Source organism: Lingula anatina, chromosome 1 (genome assembly GCF_051362555.1).
Source record: "Lingula anatina isolate TDL-2025a chromosome 1, LinAna3.0, whole genome shotgun sequence".
NCBI classification, from domain to species: Eukaryota; Metazoa; Brachiopoda; class Lingulata; order Lingulida; family Lingulidae; genus Lingula; species Lingula anatina.
Genome location: NC_141767.1, coordinates 60,211,421 through 60,226,367, shown reverse-complemented (window position 1 = coordinate 60,226,367; position 14,947 = coordinate 60,211,421). Strand labels below are relative to the sequence as shown.

Below are 14,947 nucleotides of genomic sequence, written 5' to 3'. Positions count from 1 at the left end.
AGACACCTTACAAAACACAACAATATTTATAAGTGACTTTAAACCAATTAAAAATTCAATAATTCTAAAGAAAATACATTGTTTATTGATTAAAATATGTTTCGTATTTAATATGATATTAAATATGTACGTGCGTCTGATCTACTTTATAAATGGAACGGCGGCCACAGGATTCAACTTATCAATGGGTGTTACAATCATTTCTTAATTAGATGAAATGTCCATATGAAAAGTTCATAAATAAGCGGGGTAAAATAAGTTTGCATATTTTATCTTTAAGTGCAAGTACCGAGTGTGCTGTTCAGATTAGAAGCCTTCTTGTGCTGCATAATCTCAATATCTTGTCTAGATTAATGCATTTTGTGGGCGTATAAGACTAACATTCCTATTAATATATATATATATATATATATATATATATATATATATATATATATATATATATATATATATATATTAATAAAAACAAATTATAGGGTTAATCGAGGCTGACGTATGAATTTGTCACATTGTATTAAATATTTAGTATAGTGCTAGCACTAAATACCGGTAGTAAGTTTATTATACATGTAATGCAGACCTTCCCCACCTCTGAGAGAAATGGAGATATTCCGAGTTTTTTTTTCAAAAAACCTTGAAATTTGGTCAAAATCTGGAAGAGTACAGTAAAGCATTCTTATTTTCAAAGGAGACATCTGTTACCTTTCCTGTTTATTAATCTTAAGACAGATGGGTGTAATGCAAGACAACGAAATAAGCTTAAGTCACAAAAACTATTCCAAATTAAGCCTTTAGGAAGATATTCGAATGCTTTGCTGTTGTTTTCATTATCAATCGGCAGTACCGTTATTTATTTGGAGATTTGGTTGCAATTTTGCATGAGAAATATTGAACAATCCATGAGATGTTCACCCACTGGTATACCATGCAGATGTAAGTTAAATCCATGAATCTCACAGCAAATCTGTGAGGTTTGGAAGGTCTGTTTAATGGGAGGGCTAGAAGGAATTATTAGACTAGCTCTCAACTTTTGATCCCTCTCATCTGTACATCCCCATATCGATACCCCCTAGTGTCATTATTCCCCACATCATAATTACTACCAGTTAGTTGCAGTATGATATTACTTATTTTGCTAAACCCCCATTCATTTATGAATTCACGCTTTGTTTTTCCTTTAGACTTCAGGAAACTAAAATGATTGGAGAACGACACACCTACAAGCAGCAACATGAAGATTTTGTCAGTCATAACAATGGGACATCACCATGGGAGATCACAGTGATAGCTTCAGTAGCACCACTCTCTGTGTTTCTCTATGCTTTAGTGTCTACATGGCTGTTCATTGGAACAAGGAACAGAGTGACAGACAGTCAAGCAAATAGGTACCTTACTTCTGCCCATTGGCAAGTCTTAGACTGCATTCACATCAAGTTGAGCCATGGATCTACAAAGTCACGAACTAAATATGGCGGATGTACATGAAAGGAAAACTGCCTAATCTTGTAATAGTTTCCCCACCTTTCACACCCCTCCCCATGTGTCGTCCCAATGGAGCCGAGATTTAATGACTGTACCCCCGCAGGGACAACGCGTGGGGAGGCGTGTGAGAGACGGAGAGACTATTAAAAGATTAGGCGGTTTTTCTTTCATGTACGTCCGCCATATTTAGTTCATGACTTTGTAGATCCATTTTAAGCCTGGAACATCAAAATATATAATATGATATTAATTCAGATGATTAGACCAGACATTGTGTTGTCAATGAATGTCAGTATAGTGGGAGTATAGCAGTTATGAAAGCAGTTTTTTTATGTACATTGACTCTCTCTCACACATTTGATGTTGAGATGAGGCCAAGGCCTTATTTTGGATATCCAGTTTATAAATACCCACAGAGATTACCACATTCTAAACATTCTAAGTAATATTAAAACGTAATCATTCAATCACATAAAAAGTATCAAAATATAAAGTGTGAGGAATTTATGTTTTGTGCCATATTAATTGTTTGTACCTGCTTCTGTCACTTAGATTTTTCCTGTACAGTCTATATAGGCAAAGTAAATTTGTGATTTAATACATTTATTTGATTTGTATACAATATAAAACAGTCTTTATTATTACAGATTCATCATAGACTTTGTCACCATTGTGTTGCCCACTCTACTTGGTTGCACAGTACTGGCAGACCACAAAATTATGATGTACACTGGGTTGCTTTGTACCTGTGCTGGGCTCCTTATCATAAGAGACCAGAGGCCTAGCCAGCAGAAACCTGACTGCAACTTTTTAGATATACGGACTGAAAAACAAATTATGTTTATATCAAATTTCCGCGCATATGTGAATATTGCCACTGCAGTAACCATATTGGCTGTGGACTTTGCTATATTTCCAAGGCGGTTTGCCAAGACTGAGTTATATGGAATGGGTCTCATGGATGTTGGAGTTGGATCTTTTGTCATTGCTAATGCTATTGTTTCTCCAGAAGCAAGGGGCAAAGAATTAGGAAGAAGGTTAATATTTTCAGGAAGTTGGACTTTTGATTTCCTTGTTTTTTTTTCATCAAATATATTTTTCCAACAGGCGATTCTTCAGTATTTTCTCCTCCCTATTGTCCAACTAAAACTTTTCAACTTTTTGTTACTCAAGAGTAAGAAATAAGTGTTTGCACCTCTCAAATGTAAATAAATATGAAGAAGAAATGAAAGAGAAGAGATGATATGTAGAAGGAAATTACTGTGAAATTGCTCTTACATGTACATGTATACTATAAATATAATCTTGTATGAGCCAATATTAGCAATAGGGTTGTAATTTAAAAGTTCTGAGATACACATTACTATGTACTTTTTGTACTGTTGCTTTGGCTAATTGTTGTCTGTAGTAATATGAAAATTGCTGTTCTGTACTAAATCTACTTTTCCAGGAGTTTGCTGAACATCTACACTAATGTTCTCCAGTCTGTCATGTCATCTGTACCTCTATTCCTCCTTGGAGTAGCAAGATTTGTATCTGTAAAAAGTACCAACTATCACGAACATGTGACAGAGTATGGGGTCCATTGGAATTTCTTTTTTACATTGGCTTGTGTTAAGGTGAATGGTTAAAAAAGCTTATATTCCATAATAATAGAGTAATATGTATAAAGAAAATGATTCCATGAGAAAAAGTTACAACTCCAATTTTATTGGAACATTTGATTTTACTTTTATTGCATTTTTAGTTTAAAATCAAACAAATTTGAATCTTATATACAGAATACTTGTTATCCTGAAGAATTTATCCATTCAGAGTCCTTTATTTTCAGGTTTTATCCACACTTATTCTAAATATACTTCCAAACAAATACCCTGGAATGATAGGAGCAGTCATCGCAATTTTCTATCAGTATGTTTTAAGTGAGTGGAACCTTACAGAATATGTTATATATGGCAGAACTATGGACTATGATGATCGCAAAAGTTTTGTTAGTGCCAACCGTGAAGGGATTTGTTCTTGTAGTGGCTATCTAGCTATTTACTTTGCTGGTATACAGCTTGGAAAATTTTTGTTGAAAAAAAGGTAATGATTTTGCAACTATTTTTAAGAAGTCCATAGAAAATTTTTTATGAATGTAGCTGATAACTACTTTCTTCTTGATTTTTAAATGGAAGATTAAAATGAACTTGGAGTAAAATGTGAGATTAGACAAATTTTATGGCATTCTTTCCAATTATTTTTTGTAATATTTATAATGCTTTACTCTTATTCTATTTAATCTTAACAGCTGCATGCAATTAATGCATGTCACTCTGCATACAGACAGTATTAATGCATTTAAGTTGTTGCTGTGAAATGTTTTATTTTTAATTACTTTGTTTTTTAGAGATAGATTAAAAGAGTGGCTCTATGCCTTTGTTGTATTGGAGGCCTTGACCTGTTTGTTCTGGTTCTTTCTCTTGTTGAGTGAAGTTTATGTGGATCCAGTTTCAAGACGAATGGCCAATTTATCCTATGTGGTATGGATGGTAAGAAGGTTTACCCTTGAAACAGAAGCAATTGTATGTAAGAATGACTTCACTCTAACCTTCCAAAACATAATCTTAGTGGACTTATTAAGAGTTTGCATTTAATGATATGATGTTTAAATTACCTTATCTATTCTCTTTGCTCCTAGTGGAGCACAAAGCAAGGCACATATTTCTCCACTCCAACCTGTCCCTACTCTGGCCTGTCTACTGTATTCCAGCTTGGCCACCCCATTTCATAGCTCCAGATCTCTCTTTCTGCTTTCTCGCTCTAGGTTTCTCTTGGCCTTTTTCTACTTCAATTGTCATCAGATGCCCAAGGAAAAAACCCTTTAGGCTATCTCTATTTTCTTTCCTTAAGATATGCCTGACTTGTATATGCACCATCTTCTTATCTTGGTGTTTTTTCTATTTTCTGGATAAAGGTTTGTTTCCTTTGTGCCCAGTTGCTGATCTTTTTGAATTTTAGGGAGCATTCACTACCAGTTGATCCAAGGACTAACTAGTCTGCTGATCAAATGTGGCGTTCACCTGAAGGAAAGACGCATATTCCCCTAAAAATAATGTAATGGATTCTGCATCCACTATGCACATCATACCAGCAGGGGCAGAGCAATTAAATCTTGGCACATGCTTTCAAGTAGCTCATGCCATATTTGATCCATGGACTATTTAGTTTGCAGATCAACTGGTTGTGATTGCTCTCATAGATTCTGGGTTTGAACAAGTTCTTTTTCTCAATTCCAAGTTACTGATCTTTTTTTAACTGAAAGATATGCTTGTGTAATTTCAACTTAAAATACCAGGATTTCTTCAGTTTCCTCTATAATTGTACCACCAGCGTAGGCGCTGGCGGCACACATGGTTTTAGTCCCGTCCGGATCGTTCCGCTGGCTCCGCCGGACGGCTACCGTTACCGCTTCTCCTCCTAGACGGTAAGGGCCCCCGTACCCATCTCTTGGATTTAGGTCACCTATAATCTCAACTCGTTCCACGTGAAATTTGGGCTTTGTCAGTATTGGGGTCTAGGTGTGGCACTCATTGCAATGCACCCTTGTCTAAAAATGGCAAAATTAAATGCTAATTATCTACCCTACGGAAGGAGTTATGGGAAAAATTTCTACAGACGGCTTTCCAAAAGTCATATGTGTAGATTTCAAATATGCCCTTGGATTTGACCTTTGACCTTTTTTTCAAGATCAAATGGGCCAAAATTTTCAAAAAAATGAATTTTTTACGAAAAAAAAATTTTTTGCCCTGTTATTCAGACACCACTCAGACTTAACCAATAATATTATTGGAAAGTGTTACCCTTCAAGTCATCTTTCATCTCCGTGAATTTGCGGTCAATCGGTGCATTTTCACGGGAGTAGCAGCCATAAGATACCGAAACTGAAAACTGTCTCTAATTCGGGAACCGTTAATGCTAGAGACCCATTCTTTTTTGCATTTTGTAGAGTATGTAAAGCCCAATACTGTAGGTGGTCTCCGTTTTTTTGTATTCCATACGGTTTTCGAGTTACCCTGTATCAAAAGGTACATATTGGTGGTGAAAGCAAAATGTACAGTACGGTAATGGATAATAAATTTTGAACTCTGGAAAAATAAAACATAAGGCTTTGTAAAGCAGACAACTTGTGGTCAAAAATGACATTATTTCATCAAATTTGAACTTCTGGAACTTCAGAGCACCTCCCATTTCAAGAATTTTGACCAAAATGACCTTTTCTTAATTTTAATTAATTTTTTCTGTAGGAAATTTATGGCACATTATGGTAACTCCAAAATTATAACATTTAGTCCCTTATATCTCCAAAACTGGCAGAGATAGGTCCATAGTTACTATTGAAGTTGAATAGGAAGTCATATACTGGCAATCTTACTGTGACCTTGAAATTGACCTTTGACCTACTTTTCACCATGAACTGAACTTTGCAAATTTTGCTTCCCTTTTATCTCCAAAACTGGTAGATATAGGTCCATAGTTACTATTGAACTTGAATGGGAAGTCATATACTGTCAATCGAAATGTGACCTTGAAATTGACCTTTGACCTACTTTTCACCATGAGTTGAACTTTATGGCACATTATGGTAACTCCAAAATTATAACATTTAGTCCCTTACATCTCCAAAACTGGCAGAGATAGGTCCAGAGTTTCTATTGAACTTGAATAGGAAGTCATATACTAGCAATCAAAATGTGACCTTAAAATTAACCTTTGACCTACTTATTATCATGAACTGAACTCTGCTTATTTCTTTCTCTTTTAACTCCAAACCTGGCAGAGATGGGTCCATAGTTATATTGAAGTTGGATAGGAAGTCATATACTGGCAATTTACTGTGACCTTGAAATTGACCTTTGACCTACCTTACGATGAACTAAACTTTGATTGTACCATTTTTAGTTATATATATTTGTTGCATATTTTGAAAATTCTTGTTGATTGCATTTTTACAGCTTGTCAAGCACAAGACTGGTGGCGGTGTCCCTTATTTTGTGTGTGGGGGGGTCTATACGAATGCGCTTACTCCAGCTGGTGGTACAATATTCGGAGGCGGTATCGCCTCTCTGATCCTCTAGTTTTAAAATGGTATAAAATATTCCATGTGTGTATATTTTGATCTTTTTCTCAATGCTTTAAGCATTAAGTGAATGACAAATTTGCTTTCATCTTGGCCTTTCATTTGTAGTGGGTCTGTAAATGTGTGAAATAGGAAAGATGTAATTGATATAGATCTTCAAATCAGATAAATAAATGCAGTTTTTAGATTTAACACTGAAATACCAAAATAAGTCCACTTTGTTGATGGGGTCTGAAAACTGAAAACTGCATAACTGTATTTTACAGCAAGAGATAGCTGACACTTTTTTTTCATTACTTAAAAACTTATAAACACAAATATGACTATATGCTGTTAAAAATCTTAGTGTTTATTTTTGACTATTGTATACATTAAAAAACAGGTTTAAAAAAGTTTGTTTTACATCATATAACCATACAAAAAGATTACAAAATACATTGCACGTGATATTTGCATTTGAAAGTTATTTTTGATCCAAAATAATAATAATAATAGATAATGAATGATATTAAGTATGTATAGTTATCAGCCCTTTTATTACAAAAAAGTCAATTCTGAGAATAAGGCACTTGTTACTTTCATGGCCCCTGATATCACATTACACTACCTGCTGACATCGCTGGACTTCTTCTTTTTATAGTTTTCTTTCATTTTTTTTTTTTTCATGATTCTGTTTATTGTCCTCATGTTTTTTAATCCGTGGAATCCCTTGCAAGTGGGTTAACTGTGTGCAAGCCCAGTTCATCTTCAATTACTCTGACATTCTTGTAAAGATTATAATTACAGTATTTACAAATTCTTTCTTGCTGAGAAAATCCCTTATCTCTGCCATCTTCAATCTCTTGAGTCATAATTTAGAGAAAGCATTGCTGTGTGAAGGTCTGTCAACATTTCTTAAACATAATTCTACTTAAAAATTAAATTTAAAAATTCTATACATTTGAAATGTGTTTGATAAGTTCAATTCTTCTGCCCATTGTTGTACACAGATCTTTAGCCTATCCACAAATGTTTTCAAAAATAAAAATTAATCCCCTACACTTTGGTTTGTAGTGCACTATCTATCTGCTCTCTGCAATATTCAAACTTTTACAGCCCACAGTGCCTGAAAATATAGATCATGACTGTCACTGGTAAATTTGAACTAATGATAATCCTTTCTTCTTCATGTTGTGTTTTTATCCATGTTTTTCTAACAGCCACTGAATTCAGTGCTGCTGATCATTGATGGTCTTTCGTCAAGGTAATCTTTCAACTCCTTTTTTTTTTTTTTTTTTTTGGCTCCTAAACTTTTTCATTACTTCACCTAAAGTTCCTAGTAAAATTTGCACTTTCTCTGGATTCATCCTCCATATCATCTCAGGTGCAGTTAAAATCATGTGTTGTCAGCTCCTTGTCCATTGCCTGGATGATAAAAAGACTGATTTTTGCATTTTCAAGATGTAGAATTGCAAATTTTTGTTTCACGTCATTTCATTCATTTGTCTGACCCATTGAAAGCATTTTATCCAGACCCATTTTTGCAATCAGCTATGTGAATTTTTATCGGTAAGAGTTAAACATATGCAAACACATATGGTGATTATCAATTACAAAATTTCTTTTATTTTCTTACAAAGTAAGGGGGGGGGGGTGCACTTTCTGCCTTTACTTGAACTTAATGCTCAGAGTTACTAATTATTGTGTTGTTTCCCAGTTAGCATACAATCTCCAAAGTCTGGTGACATTTCTGTTGGTGGACCTATTGATAGTGGCATTACAACACTGGCGGTTCTTGCCTCCTTTGCTGATAGGTAAGCAAGTGCCACCTTCATTTTTGACCTCGGGCAACTTCCTTCCCATTGTGTGATACACTCAGCCATGGTGCCATGTACCAGTCTTATCCACACATCACTTAAAGGGGCCATTCAGAATCAGTTGGTGCACACTAACTAATTCTTACTAACTCCAACAAGACTCGCAGAGTGCAATCAGATGAAAGGGACACTCCATGGGACTTTCCGGTATAATTAATATTTATAAATTCTCTCCACATTTTAAAAAATCCCTCACGGTCATATTTGTCTTGTGAAGCTTCTTATATTTCCCAATTCAGACTCAAAAGACAATAAAATCCTTTAAATAAAAGTTTATCTGAGGCATACCTCATCATCTTTTAAGCCTCTTTGGCCAGTCATTTTAAACTAATATCAAATTAAGAATGGAATAAAACATTGAATCTAAGTGCACTAATGGGTTGTGTCATTATTCATGAGTAGAAGAAAATTGCTCTTTGCCCCAGGAAATTTCATTTTGCCGGGAAAATCCCATGGAGTTGGCCTTTAACAGACTAGCACACTCCTATTGTTTCTACAGTACTCAATTAATAACCAACTTCTGTTTATTCTACTCAATGCCAGGAGGAGACGTGTAAGTCTGTTACTCTAACTGCATTCAGCAAGAGTCCCTGAGGAGTCATTCTGAATGGCCCTGAACATATTTGATTATACTATGATATCATAGGATAATGATTTGAACTGTTGGACAATCAATATCAATTTTAGAAGTTTTTATGAACAGTTCTGTCTTACTTATAGTTGTGGCTTTAGACACCAAATAAATGTTAGCAAAGTGTTCAACCTTTTCATTGCTGCTTTTGTAAGTCAGTATTTTGTTGAATCCAAACTACAGCATTCAAGCTGATTTACACATGTTCAAGAAAAAATGGTTTTATGTCATGTTTGGTTTCTGTTTCAGATCCCCACATGGTGCAGCACAAAGTTGGCGTGTCTGATCTCATCAATGCAATCAACAGGAATGCACTTATGTACTTTCTCTTAGCCAATATCTTCACAGGGCTTGTGAACATTTTCATGGAAACCATTTATGCTCCTCCCACTACTTCATTTTGGGTGCTGGCAGCTTACTTGGCTATCCTGTCAGGAGTGTCATTAGTTTTACACAAACTGAATATTAATACAAAGATTTGGTGAAATATGCATTATGCTAATTAATATTTAGTAAATTTGATATCAATACTACTTGATGTTATGTGTTAAAAGGGAATTTCTATAATTTTACATCTTGCTTAATTTATATTGCCAGTTGCATATGATTCTTTTACCTACTTTTTTTTATAGAAACCAATTTCAATTATTTCCTTAGGTATCTTTTAAAATCTCCCAATTTCAGATTGATCCATTAAAATGCATGTCTTTTGCATATATTCTTCTGTATCAGTAGTGTGATAATATATCCCCAAAAATATTTTTTGTGTGTTTGGATTGTTATCACTATCTAAGATTGTTAAACTCGTTGGATATTTGGATATTGCAAAAATGAACTTCTGACTTGGAAAAGAATACAACATTACTGTGCACCAATCAAGAATTATAAGTGTTTATGGCTGGCTGATTATGTTGTTAAGAGGATCTTATTTGTTCTAAGAATATTTTCTTAATGGAAAGTCAGCAAATTTAAAGTAAATATTTTATTAATTTCTATTTTCTAGATGATTACATTTTCATTTCTTGTCCAGTATCAGCTTTTGCCATTCATTCTAAAAAATTAACTCTGGTTTTGAATTTTATCAGACTAAAATTGATTATTAAATTTCAACATTCCACAGTGTGTAAATGTGTTAGTTGTGAGGCATTTGATCTTTTTATCACTTTAGAGGTAGAACTGTTTCACCAAGTGCAAACGTGACACAGCGAATTTCATTTTACAAGTCAGAATTGTCGTAATGTTTATTCTAATCGCTGTTTGTATCTGTAATAAAAGGAAAGAATGGTTGGAGATGCCGGGGATTGAACCCGGGGCCTCACACATGCAAAGCGTGCGCTCTACCACTGAGCTACATCCCCGTAGATGGTCACTTCTGCTACATAACTTGCATAAAGAATATAACATCATTTTACTACTATCTGTTTTTTTTCTGCATTTTTACAAGATATAACACATTTTTTATCACCGCTCTTATATAAGTTGCAGAAATTTGTTAACAGTGCAGACAAAGACGTGAGATACATCTTCAGAGAAAAGGAACATTTTTAAAAAACTGGTACTTTATGAAAAGATTTCTGAAAACGATTTGAAGTATTTTTTCTTGTCATCTTGAATCTGCCCTGATAATTTCGCCCTTTGGACAGATGACAACACATTTTGATTGGAATGAAAAATGCTTGCTGCTGCAGTAGGCCCTATACGCCATTCTCACCTAGACGAATAAAATGTTTTGTTCGTCCAAATAGTACAGTAGCATGAAAATGAAATGAAGAGATAATATGAAATATGCCAAATATATTATAAACTAAAAACAAGTATTCATTATCCTAACTCAATTCGAGCAGAAGAGAACCCTTGCTAGCACTAACAGGTACGGTACTGTAATTCGCTAGCACGAAATCCGTGCGTTAGCACTCCTACCAGTATATGGAAGAAAAAATGTTGCTTAGGTTTAAGGTTGCGGTTTTCAACTTGTTCATCATAAGATTGTCGCTTTCGTACATCTAGAGAAATGACAACTGTGTTGAAGTCCAATAATATTTGTCCCTACTAGTGTGTGGTGAATACAGTACGCAATTTTTAAAGTTCAAGTAGCAGTCTTTTAACTCAGTGTCACTTAAACATATAACATTTTATTATCATTATAATATTCTTAGGGCTGTATTCCCAGAGCTTTTAGATCGATCTATCCCCGCGGGGAGTCTCACTAGATTACTGTCAGATAATCCGGCTTTAAATGTCTGTCCCGCCTACTACAAGCTTTCGTGTCTGCTCGGCTGACAGCTATTTAGCGTGAACCCCCAGGGAGTAAGGTCGATCTAAAGTAGATCGATCTAATCTCTGGAAATGGGGTCTAACATTCTATGTACAACTTCAACTCACTGGGTTGCAATCTTGATAAATTATTATTATTATTATTATTATTATTAGCCAGGTACCAGTAAGAGCCACGTTTCTGTTGAAACTCCTTGTAGTCTAGATGACTGGTGCAAAAATTGCTCAAAATGTGGAAAAAGCATGAAACTTGGCACAAATGTTCTTTGGACTATGCTGATCATTTTCAAGGGCAGTGCCCAAAATTTCAAAGCGTTGCCTAGCAACTGTTGCTAAGGAAGTGATTTACCTTAGTAACAAACTAATTGGACCTTTCTTGTTCAGTTTAAATGATTTAAAAAGGCTTTTAATAATGTTTCAAACCATCAGAACTATCACTATACTATTTTAAGACATGAAAAACCCAAGTAAACCATTGCAACAGTTGCTAGGCAGCATATTACCCTAGCAACAAGTATTTAACATTATATATTTAATAATATATATTTAATAATATATATGCAGATATCTCTGTAGCATTTTACATACCCTCCAGTCCCTTCCCATCTTTCTGTTCCCATTCTACATATACTAACATGTTTCTTAATTATTAAGATAGGTACATAAATAGTGTATGCTTGCACAAACCCAAATACAAATATCTCCGGAGATCTATCAATGACCACACCTAAATTATCTTTAGCGGGGCAAATGATGCACATCCAAACATTTTTTTACATGTGGACAATCCCAAAAAACGTACAGAAATTTTCCCTAGCAGTATTGCAAAATTCTCAAATTCATAAGATAAGCATAAGTATTGAATATTCTATGATTTATTCTGAATAACCTTGCGCGCGTTATACGTCACAGGTCTTGCGTAACTACCCACGTGCTACGATTTTTCCCTTGGGGGGGCAGCAAGCGGACATTTTGTACAGGAGCAATGCAAAGATGGGTGAAAACGATACGTTGTTTTTAACCGAAAACGATGTCCCCGGGGCGAAACTGCCAACACCAAAAGTAAAGGAGCATACCAACGTTGTTTTGAAACGATGTGGTTAGCCTGTCAGTGGCGAGTTGGGGAGAAAAGAGCAGCACTGATAGCAAGGTACTGTGTACACGTGAACCGGCAAAGTTAATGATAATTTCATGTTGCAAAAGCATAATTAAATCAGTTAGTTATTTTCCAAACGATATTATTTGAATAGCAGATACATAGATCAAACTAACAACAATAAAAATTTTTGATGACATTAAAAATCAAAACCTGCGGTGCACGATAGGTTGAGGAGGACACTGCCACAGCAAGTAATGCATGAATTTGGTTACATAACACCATATGCTTGTGTCGTTGTTAACTCTGCGGTATTATTACTGCTCAAATTAATACCTGATACTATTTCTCAGGCTACCAAGTACAAATCAACTTATTTTGTGGCAATTGACCTCCATGTTCCATCATGTGTGCAGGTTGTTTATTATTATTATTTGTTCAAGCACATTTTGATAAAGTGCCTATGCTTTAACAAGAGAAAGTCAAAATTTATGCTGAAGTTTAAAAGATTAAATCATCAGTAGTATATACAATTAAAGCTATTTGATTATGCATATTTGATTTTCAGTTATCTTGATTATGATACGTGGTTGCTGCCTTTTTCTTTTGCCCTCAAATCAATATATAACAAGTAAATTGATAATGCTTTATTACAATTTTGGCTTTATACTTTCAGATGTAAAAAATGTGTAGCTGTTGTTAAAGTTGTAGAGATTGATGTGAGCATAGATCAGGGGAAATGGTATTAGAGAAACTAGGAGGACAAGACATAGATACTAGTAGATCCATCATCACAGCAAGGGTACATGTAAATGGTGTGATCTTGTCCCTGAAGCGGTGTCTCAAGTTTTCAACTGGTTGAGTCCTTACTAAGACAAGCTGCTGCGGTGTGAATTGCAATATGTACATTCAGGTTATACGTGGCAGATTTATGACAAAAGAGACCTTCACAATATACTTCAAAGGAGTTATTCTTGCATCTATGCCTCATCAAAAGTACACAGTTAAAGTGACTAGATCATTGTCTGCAAATAGTGAGGCAGTGAAGGCTGCAAGATGCCATTGTTTTTCAGTATTAAGACTGACAGTATCTGTTTTTATTATTTTTTTTTTATTATTCATTTTTAATGGGAGGGAGATTCACTTTGTTCTTTCTATGCCCATTCAGTTTAGGGTTGGTGGCAATATATGGTAAATCTGTTATGCCTGTATGTAGAATTTCTTTTGCTCAAATTTCTACATTTATTAAATGCATTATGAAGTTTCCTGACTGATTAATGAGGTTACTTGTAGAAATATCTTGCCTACACGCATTTTGTGATATTTTTACTGCTTTATACGTATGATTATTCACATTTCATCAGTGGTGTGTGAAAGGTATTTGCATTTTAGAACTGTAGATCTGTGTACCAGCAGGGTCATATTGCAGTAATATCTGTTAATGTTTCTAAAAATAAGCTTCATGTTTGATAATTAATTGGTTTTAAATAAATAAATAAATAATAACCCAAATAAACTTAATTCATTTTATATTTCACATAATCTGTTCTTATTATTTCTTCTAAGCATTTAATCATAACATCTCCCACCATTATACTGTTATTGTGTAATAACATTGAAAGTTTCCAAGATTTTATTAACAGGTTGATGCTAACGTATTACAAATAAATATAAGCATCAAAGCATATTTCCTTACTCAAATGTAGCAAACGTACCACTGGCATAATACCGTAAAGATACAGGTAAAGATGACAGCATTGATAACTGGGTTTACAGCGCTGTTAGTGCAGCATACCCCTGTAGTTAGTGTCAGATTGTTATCTGATAAAGTTTGCTACTAGTACCTGGGAACAAAAGGTCTGGCACTTGACAATCAAGTTGATAAAATCACAAATCGCCTGTAGAAAATAGAGCATACCTGCCCAACATTGATTTGTTCAGATTCTTGACTAAGGGGTGCGTTACTGATGTCAAGGGCCAAGACTTGAACTTAGAGGTTTGGCATGTCACTGGACATTCCTCTCGATTTCTGCCCAAATCTAATAAAGCCTCAGTTGCTTAACTTTTGCCAAATTTCCAATATCTACAGGTCGTGTTGTTTAATGCTTGGGGTCTTTTCTCTGGTGGCGGTTAATTGGGGACACCTGTGCGGCCTGTCAACGCACCAAGACCCACTTTTGTCAGTGCCACATTTTCCATTGCCGTAAATATCAAATTTGTGAATAGAATGAGGAATAATGACAGTTATGAAAAAATGTTTGGAAGTACTTGTCACCTTCGCCACAGTAACCATATGGGCTGTGCCGCCCCCCCCCCCCCCACAGGCGACACCTTGCGGAGCAAGCGTGCGTAATCCAGGGTGCAACTGAAAATAACCTTGTCGCGCGACCTTATTGGAGCAACTTCATTTTCTTGTGATCCGTTTCTTAAATGTTAGTTCCCAATTATCAGTACTCAAGTTTTTTTTTAAATATGTCTGCCATTCACCT

General features: G+C 35.0%; 1 protein-coding gene, 1 long non-coding RNA gene and 1 other non-coding gene across 4 annotated transcripts; 2 read left to right on the top strand and 1 right to left on the bottom strand.

Moving 5' to 3' along the window:
- Positions 1-119: 119 nt before the first annotated feature.
- Positions 120-10,210, top strand: LOC106171983 (glucosaminyl-phosphatidylinositol-acyltransferase PIGW). 2 transcript variants are annotated; one of them, XM_013552524.2, is made up of 8 exons: positions 120-249; positions 1,182-1,385; positions 2,130-2,519; positions 2,933-3,101; positions 3,314-3,567; positions 3,872-4,013; positions 8,298-8,394; positions 9,338-10,210. In XM_013552524.2, exons 2-8 carry the CDS (start codon positions 1,198-1,200, stop codon positions 9,571-9,573), a joined length of 1,476 nt encoding a protein of 491 aa, XP_013407978.2. In that variant the 5' UTR covers positions 120-249; positions 1,182-1,197; the 3' UTR covers positions 9,574-10,210. The 2 variants fall into 2 exon arrangements, with proteins under 2 accessions (XP_013407978.2, XP_013408001.2); XM_013552547.3 differs by having other exon boundaries at positions 3,872-4,050; positions 9,338-9,544.
- Positions 10,211-10,374: 164 nt separating this feature from the next.
- Trnaa-ugc (transfer RNA alanine (anticodon UGC)) lies at positions 10,375-10,446 on the bottom strand. Its single transcript has one exon. It is a non-coding gene; the product is annotated as a tRNA-Ala (tRNA).
- A 1,796-nt stretch (positions 10,447-12,242) lies between these two features.
- On the top strand, positions 12,243-14,000 carry LOC147764842 (uncharacterized). Its single transcript, XR_015331778.1, has 2 exons — positions 12,243-12,512; positions 13,135-14,000. It is a non-coding gene; the product is annotated as an uncharacterized LOC147764842 (long non-coding RNA).
- The last annotated feature ends 947 nt before the right edge of the window (positions 14,001-14,947 follow it).